At 41.7% G+C, this 8,625-nt stretch overlaps 1 protein-coding gene across 1 annotated transcript; it reads left to right on the top strand.

The window, feature by feature from the left end:
• Positions 1–380: 380 nt before the first annotated feature.
• taf5l (TAF5-like RNA polymerase II, p300/CBP-associated factor (PCAF)-associated factor) lies at positions 381–7,563 on the top strand. Its single transcript, XM_080879238.1, has 5 exons — positions 381–770; positions 1,240–1,381; positions 1,921–2,025; positions 2,566–3,326; positions 4,548–7,563. The coding sequence occupies exons 2-5, from the start codon at positions 1,243–1,245 to the stop codon at positions 5,343–5,345; spliced, it is 1,803 nt and encodes a 600-aa protein (XP_080735364.1). The 5' UTR covers positions 381–770; positions 1,240–1,242; the 3' UTR covers positions 5,346–7,563.
• The last annotated feature ends 1,062 nt before the right edge of the window (positions 7,564–8,625 follow it).

Below are 8,625 nucleotides of genomic sequence, written 5' to 3'. Positions count from 1 at the left end.
TTACAACTCGAAAACGAGATTTTACAACTGCAACACTTTCACAGAGGAAAGTCTTATTGTGTGGGTAAGTCAGTCAGACTATATGAAAAAAACCACACACACACTTTTTCATGTAGGCCACATTCATCCAATTAAAATTAAAAATTTAAATTACTCCGCTCTGCTGATTCTACGTTTTTAAGGGGCTTAAAAGGTGAGTTAAGTACGCTAAATACTTAACTCACAGTTAATTTAGTGACTTAATAGTGCACTTTCACACAGATTTCTGTACAGCAGGGATTGGCAGAGACAATTCTGCCTCTGGGTCAGTAAATTTAAGCTTACATATAAATTTATAAAATAAAACAAACACAAATTTATGTCATCAAGATGACATCAGATCTTTAGGAGACTCCAAACTATTCAGTGCATCTCGTCATAGTAGCTGACTTTTATCAACTACAAAAATTATATCAACCTAATAACTGTGTTCTAAGATTTTTTTTCTTCTCAGGAAATCTGTTATCTATAGATTTAGCCTTGAGCTTGAAACGGGAGCCAGGCGAAAGCAGTAGATTAACGACACCTAGAATTGCTGATTAAAGATGAGAGCGGCCAGCTAGCTTAGCTGCTTTAGCTAGCATGATTTGATGGAGTCTGACAGGGTTGGATAACCACGATAGAGCGGCAGCGAACGACGTTGATATAGTAGTTATAGCCAGATACAGTGATGCGTTAAAAGCGGTCGTTTTGGACACAGTAACTGAAGGCGGACAGCAACACGTTATGCAGTAAGTAGCAATGTCCAAATAATGATGGTAAGGCATTAATCCCGCTAAAAGTTTAGCGGCCAGGCCCACTTCTAGCATCAGGAAGTTAGCTAGTTAGCTTGGTGTAAGCATCCTCCTCTACTATCGAAACTTGACAGCTTTACACTGCATGCCTAGTTCTTTGCTGACTTTCACGTTAGTTGGCACGTATCTTTATTGGCACGTACCCTTTGTAATGCTTGTAACGTAAACACGCCAGCGTTGCTTTGCTATGTAATTAGCTACTAGGTGATGCTGTGCTCAAGAAGTTTAATTTGACCACGGAGATGATGAATGAGAATTTTTAGTAGTCACAGACATGTATCGTATTTTGTAGTCCGTTGTGAGCACGAAAACAGTTACTATATGCTTCCGACTTGTTGGGTGGATGAGCGAGAGAAGGTGCTGTGAAAAGTGCCAGGTGTCTGACACTGTAGCTTGTGCTCGTAAGGTCATGAAGCGGATTCGCACTGAGCAGATCCAGTATGCCGTGGCTCAGTACCTGAAGAGGAGGCAGTATGTGGACACTGACGGCTCCCTGAAAGGAGCCAAGCTCTACCAGTCCCCCGAAGAAATGGCTGCAAGTCTCACGGGTAAGATGATGATGATGATGATGATTCCAGCCTAATTAATAGATCGCACAGCCACATAGTTATGAGAAAAGACTGATCACACGAAAACACCACACATACACCACAGGATTGGCTTCACTGCAAAAATTAGCACTGCCGCCTCAGTGCAACATGGATTTGGTTTTGGGCTTGAACCTTGTAGAGCCTAGAGCTGTCTATATGGAGTTTCCATGCTCTCCATGGGCCTGCTTGGGTTTAATTCCACAGTGCAGAGACACGTGTTAGGTAACTGGTGATTCTAAGTGATTGTGAGACTGTGTTTTTTGTCTTGGTTTGTTTGTTTTGTTTTAACCTTTGTTAAACTCGTGACCTTTCTAAGGTGTACCATAAGACAGCTGGGATAGGTTCCAGCTCACCTGTGTCCCTAGGATAATTGGTTAAGATAAATAATCTATTTTCATAATGCAGTGTAATGTATTTGACCCTTTGACTGGCAATATTCTCTGTAATTAACAGTTTTCCTGGTTTCTTCTTTATCTTCTTTCTCTATGTCTGAGCAGTGCAGACGGAGTCAGGATGTTCCAATGTCGTTTCTGCTGCACCATGCCAGTATGACCCACAGCAGTATGAGATTCAGTATTCCAAGCTCCGCGCCTTCCTGTCAGGTATGAGCTCTACATCACTGAGTCTAGACTTGCACATCTATAATTGTATTTGTTCCCAAAGTTTATGCCTCGGCTCCACGTTTTTTAGGTAGTGGTAAAGCTGCATCCTAAACAGCAGAAAGAGACAAAGGTTGTGGACGACTGGGGCTTCTTTCTGAAAGATGACATATTGCTGCAGTTTTAAATATTTTTATTTTCTCTGACAATTGTGCTTTTGTATTATTGACCATCCAGGGCTGATATTTTTTCATTTTGTCAACATTTCTTAAGCTGTTTTTGTGCGAGTCCACATTGTTTTGTCCTGACTGTTAAGAGAGAAACATGGATTACAAACTGGGTTTAACATTTGTCTTTCATACATTTATGTTCGTATTTATTTTTTGAAAGGGCATGAATAACAAAATGGATTATTATTGGCTTATACAAACAGCTCCACATGGATATCGAGAATGAGATGATGGAACTGTTACGATATTGTTAACCTTTGTTGTTATTGATTACAAAAGCCTAAAAAATATACATTTTTTTTCTACTAAATAGAAGCAGACATATCCTGGGCTAAAGAGGTGAGCAGTGTCCTCTATCCACTCTTCGTCTACCTCCACCTGGACATGGTGCGCTTTGGACTGAAAGGGGCTGTGGATGGTTTTTACAGTCGTTTTCATGGCGCCTTTCTTCAGGACAGTGAGCAGCGTACCATCATAGAGCAGCTCCGCCATGTCCTCAGTGCACAAGACATTGTGACCAACCCCAAGCTGAATGCTTTCTTAGAGCACAAATATGTGGTTCACCTGACGGAGCCAGCCTACGGCTACCTGCTGCGTTACCTGCAGAGTGAGGACAACAGCGCCCTCTGTAGGATCCTCAGTACACACCTGCAGCTGGAGGTCAGTGCCTTGAGGCGGACAGATTACCAGCTCTATGGAGCTGCTGGCGGGTCGACAGCTGCTCCAAACTCCACCTCCTCCTGGGCCGGAGTGGATGGAACAGAGAGTGGTGACGGGGTGGAGGTCCCAGCAGGGATCCCACAGAATGAGGCAGCCCTTGAGGCTCTGCAGGACTGCGTCAAGAAAGTCCGCGAGGGACCACCGTCACTCACCACTGTCTGTTTTTACGCCTTCCACCACACGGAGCAGATGCTGAACACTGCTGAGGTCTCGGCTGACAGTCGGTTGCTGGCCGGTGGATTTGACACCTCCACGGTAAAGCTGTGGAGCCTCCGTGCCAGAAAACTCAAGGCCAGACCCCATCAGGCTGATGTGTCACACATCCACCTGGCATGTGACGTACTGGAGGAGGAAGTAAGTAGACATTGTTATGAGAAGTCTTCACCTTAATTGTTTCCATATCTTCTTTTTCTTTTTTTAAAATTTGCATGTGTTTCTTTTGGTGTACAAAATCTGAGAAAATAATCCTGAGGACAAGACAAAGGTTGTCATGAGAACAGAGACACGGTGGTGAAGTCTTGTTTATAGTGGTGATGGACAGGCTATGATGTTTGCAGATGACATTATGATCTGTAGTGAGAGTAGGGTGCAGATGGAAGAGTTGCAAATAAAATTACATGTATGTGAATGAGAGGAAGATGTTGGAAAGCACAAGGAGTGGACGTTGACATGAGTACATGAGTTTAAATATCTGAGGGCAACCTTCCAAAGCAACAGACACGAGAGGTGAAGAAAAGAGGCAGGGTGGAGCAGGTATGTCAAAGGTGTGTAAGGGAAGATGTAGTGAGCAGAGCTGAACCAATTGCAATTTGCTAAGTTAAAATGTGTAACCTGCTGTTATTGATTTTCTTTCTATGAACCATAAATCACAGCAGATACAAACAATTTAGTTTGTCTTCAATGCAAATGCTTGACAAATATTATATCAGAAGAAATTATTGTCCCAAATATTATTCTCCAAAGCTGGAGTTAGTTAGATCTTCTTTCACTGAAACATCTGAAACCAAGTGCTTTGCTACTGGAAGGAGGTAGAAATGCTAAAATGAGTTTTACCTTGCCAAACAAAAGGAGGAGCAACAGCTTTATATAGTTTATTTTTCAGTATATTTATAAATTCATTAGACAACAGGGACCTTTTGTTTTTCTTTCTTTTTAACTGAACTCATAACTGCTTTGAATTTGTTTGTTTTTTTCCTTTGCTGGCACATACAAAGGTTGCTAGCCTATGGCGGCCTCTACGCACTGGATAGCTTTAACTTTAGCCACTTCAGCTCCTTTTAAAATGTCCACGTTTATCTGGGCGACGGTGATGTCACTGTCTGATTAGGTTTGTTTTTAGAAACATTGTTGTGGTGGGGTGCACTGAAAATGATCCAATTCCGATCTCTAGCAATGAGATGGGTCTCATTTGTAGATGGTGGCTCTGATTTAAAAAGACCTGCAGAGTTAACGATTAAATTGTTTAGCAAATTTAGATTTTTAATGTAAAAATAAATGCTGTATGTTATTTTTAGATTAAGCTGCAGAGGAACAAAATCAGGTATAATCATGTAATCTTTCATCATTTCTTCCAAGGTAGATGAAGAGGACAGCTCAGGCAGTGAGATAAAGACGCTGCGAGGTCACAGTGGCCCAGTATTTCGTACCGCCTTCCTCACAGACAGCTCCGGCTTGCTCTCGTGCTCTGAAGACACAACCATCCGCTACTGGGACCTGGGCAGCTTCACCAACACGGTGCTCTACCAGGGGCACGTCTACCCAGTATGGGATGTGGACGTCAGCCCCTGCAGCCTTTACTTTGCCAGTTGCTCTCACGATCGCACCGCCCGTCTCTGGACGTTCTCCCGGACATACCCACTGAGGCTCTATGCAGGGCATCTTTCTGATGTTGACTGTGTGAAATTCCACCCGAACTCCAACTATTTAGCCACCGGTTCCACAGACAAGACTGTGCGACTCTGGAGCACCCAGCAGGGGGCGTCTGTTCGCCTTTTCACGGGCCACCGTGGCCCTGTGCTGTCACTCGCTTTCTCACCGAATGGCAAGTACTTGGCGTCGGCTGGTGAAGACCAGCGGGTGAAGCTGTGGGATTTGGCATCTGGGACTTTGTTCAAAGACCTAAGGGGACACACAGATAGTGTCACCAGCCTGTCCTTCAGTCCGGACAGCAGCCTAGTGGCATCTTCATCTATGGACAACTCAGTGCGGGTGTGGGACATCCGCAACTCACACGGTGGGACGTCAGCTGACAGCTCGTCCAGCGAATTGGTGGGAATGTACACTGGAAACACCAGCAACGTGCTCAATGTCCAGTTTATGGCCTGCAACTTGCTGCTGGTGACGGGAACCGCACAAGAGAAAGCAGAGCAGTAGATGTAGCCGTCACATCTGGAGCTCTTTTGGGCGAGAGCTGAATGTTTCCCTGTGTCTGAAACTCAGGAGCCAAATCCTGAGATACATGTTTTTGTTCTCTTTCCTTCAAATTTCATTCTTCATGAACTGGCTTTTTTTTTTTTTTTTGGAAATAAAGAAATAAATTACCAAAGTGAATTCACGGTATGTCAATATTGAAGAATCTCCCAGTTTCTTGTTTAACTGATGATCTAAAAATTGTTAAGTTCTGTTTTTCTGTTGTGATGTAAATTCAGGAAATATTGTTACTGTTGGAATAACTGACACTATCAGGCAGCTTTATCCCAAAAGGAAACTTTAATATTTCAAACCTGAGACGTGTACAATAAAGTGCGTTCAACATTGCCCGGCTTTCTTTGGGTTAGGCAGCGAGATGAAGCCTAAACCCAAACCCCATCTGTCACAATTCTTTATCAGCTTTCGCTGCTAATTCAAGCTCTGCTTCTGGTGTTTGACGTGTATTTTGACTCTTCACACAATGAACCAAATGCTACCTTCTTTAGTCAAAAGGAATAGGGCAGATATTATTTATTTGTAAAGAATATACAAAGCAAAATGCTGTTACTGCAAATAAGAAGAAGAAAACCACTCTGTGTGGTCTCAGTGCAGCTGTGCATTTGTTACATTTTAAACCAAATTAATTACATTTTTTAAGAAGAGCATTCAGGTCTGAGGGCGATGTGGAAATTGCTGAAGATCTTTGACAAAATTAAATGCAGTGACTGAATACTCTGACAACCAGAAATGAAAATGAATGTGTAAAATTTAGTGAAGATGAGGACCAAACAAAAGTATATATATATCCACATTTTCTTTATCACTAATTGAATCCATGTTACTTCACATGGCCATTTGGCACAGATTCTTTACACTCATCATAGCGTACCTTCGTTCAGTAAAATGGATTTCAGTTCAGTCGAATCCACGTTGTAATTCAAGTAAATGGTCATCAGAAGAGCATTGAATAGAACCACCTCCTGCCAAGTTTGTCTTCAGTGCAGTAACTGTATCAGTGTCTTTGAAGGTATTAAAGCTTTTTTTACACAGGCATGCACTTAGTATATAGAGTCTGGTATACTGAGGTGCATACATGGGACCAAAATAAGTTGGGGTAGCTGGCTATAAAGCGCCTTGCACCATAGGTGACAGTGAAATTTATTTGCACATGCTCACAGAGTGTAGTTCTTTTCAGATGGTAGTTTTGTTCTGCATTTTTGTCTTAATTCAGAAAGTTTAATGTCCACAGTAATTGTAGTATTTTTTTTTTTTTTAAAGGAAACTAACCTGTGTTCATGTCCTCTCACAACTGTCTCATTACCTGATTTAGGAAGATGAGAAGTCTGCTGATTTATTTGTGCTGATGTGCTCAATATTGACAAAATGAACGTTACAAAGATAATGTTGCTCGGTGTGTTTTAACATGTAGGTAGATGCTTCCAGTAAATAACTATCAGGCCTCCTGCTAATAACTTTCCTAACTAATCTAGGTCTATCTACACTGAGGGCAACTATTGCTTCTAAGATGTATTAGGTTAAAGAGATTTGATGTCACCATCCTGAAGCCACTCAACATAATCACCTAATATTGCTCCTTGTTGGCAGCAGAGACTGGACTGATTGTGGACTGTTAAAGGTCGTCTCCAGCACATCGTTCAGTGTTCTGTTTGGCTCACACGTCCATCACTGGTTGGTAACTATGTTGCTGGAATAACTGTTATATTTGTTTTTGTTTCCACTGTTCAGTTGTGAAATGAGATATGGAACTGATATCGTGTTTGGCTTTTGGACTGCTGGTAGACATTTATAAATCCTATCAAGTTTAAAAATTGTTACGTTTTAAAGGTTCTTCAGGGAGAAGCAAGTTATTGTGAATTAACAGCAGAAAAACTTCTTTCTTGTTCTACAGCAGCAGGTCGTGTCTGAGTGCCCGCTGTAGCTGTGGGTGTAAAAACTCTCATTTCTAAGCATTGAAGGCTGTTTTTTTGGTTTGTTTATTTTTTGAAAAAAAAAAAAAATTCTAACTGTGCAATTCATAAAAACTATAAATAGACATTATTTTTGTAAGTTTTGGGGGGCCTTCCTGGTAATACACACATGCCTGTGTTATTTCATATAAAGTCTGGTTAGGGTTTGATGTGTTATTCATAAATCCAGCCTGGAACTTTTCTTTTGGTGGTCACCAAGCTTTCTGTTTCCCTTTGTAGTCCAAAACAAGAAATAACAATTTCTTTTTAACAATGTCAGATTTCATTCCTTTTTTGTTGTATCATGTTGATGAACAATGAAGGACACTGAAAAGTAATACGTCATATAAGAATCCAACCATAATCCTTAGCTTTCTGAGTACTTAAGCACATATTATACTTTATTATAAAAACCTCAGAATTCCAGTTCAATTAGCATCATCCCAGTCATCCTTGATCACCTGACAACTGAAATTTATAAAGTGCTGATCCTTTCTATTTTACTGGCTGCGTTAATAGCTGTATTTAAACATTTCACATGTTTCTGTATTGGTGCGAAGGCTGCACACTACGATAGAAATGCTAATTTGATTTGTATAGCACATTTTAAAATGCACCGTGCTTCATTTAGGAGAAATCCACATAACAAAAACAAGCGAAGGCACATATCTCACACATATCCACATGCACATACAAACGTGCATCTACACCAGGGGTGGCCAACTCCAGGCCTCGAGAGCTGCTGTCCTGCAGGTTTTAGATAACACCCTGGTTCACCACACCTGAATCAAATGATTAGTTCGTTACCAGGCCTCTGGAGAACTTCAAGAAATGTTGAGGAGGTCATTTAGCCATTTAAATCAGCTGTGATGGATCAAGGACACATCTAAAACCTGCAGGGACACCGGCCCTCGAGGCCTGGAGTTGGCCACCCCTGATCTACACATATGTATGTGTAGATGCACATGAAACCTACACTGGCTCGCTTATATTTGTCATAGCTACTGTGATAAAAGGTGAATTAACTTGTGCACCAAAACTGGGTAAACGCCAGGTGGACTGGTTCTTATAGAGCACTTTTCTACAGTCTAGCAGTCAAAGCATGCTAATGTGTCTCATCCACACAACCACAATTTTTTATGCTTCATTGCTTTACACACATTCGCACTCCAATACACTGGAGAGCAACTTGGGGTCAGTATCTTGCCCAAGGCCCATGCAGACTGGAGCAGCCAGTGATCAAACTGCCAACCTTCTGACTAGCAGCTGACCTGCTC

The sequence above is a fragment of the Rhamphochromis sp. 'chilingali' genome, assembly GCF_963969265.1.
Source record: "Rhamphochromis sp. 'chilingali' genome assembly, chromosome: 4".
Taxonomy (NCBI): domain Eukaryota; kingdom Metazoa; phylum Chordata; class Actinopteri; order Cichliformes; family Cichlidae; genus Rhamphochromis; species Rhamphochromis sp. 'chilingali'.
The sequence above is the reverse complement of the archived record's forward strand: the minus strand, read 5'-3'. Positions and strand labels throughout refer to the sequence as shown.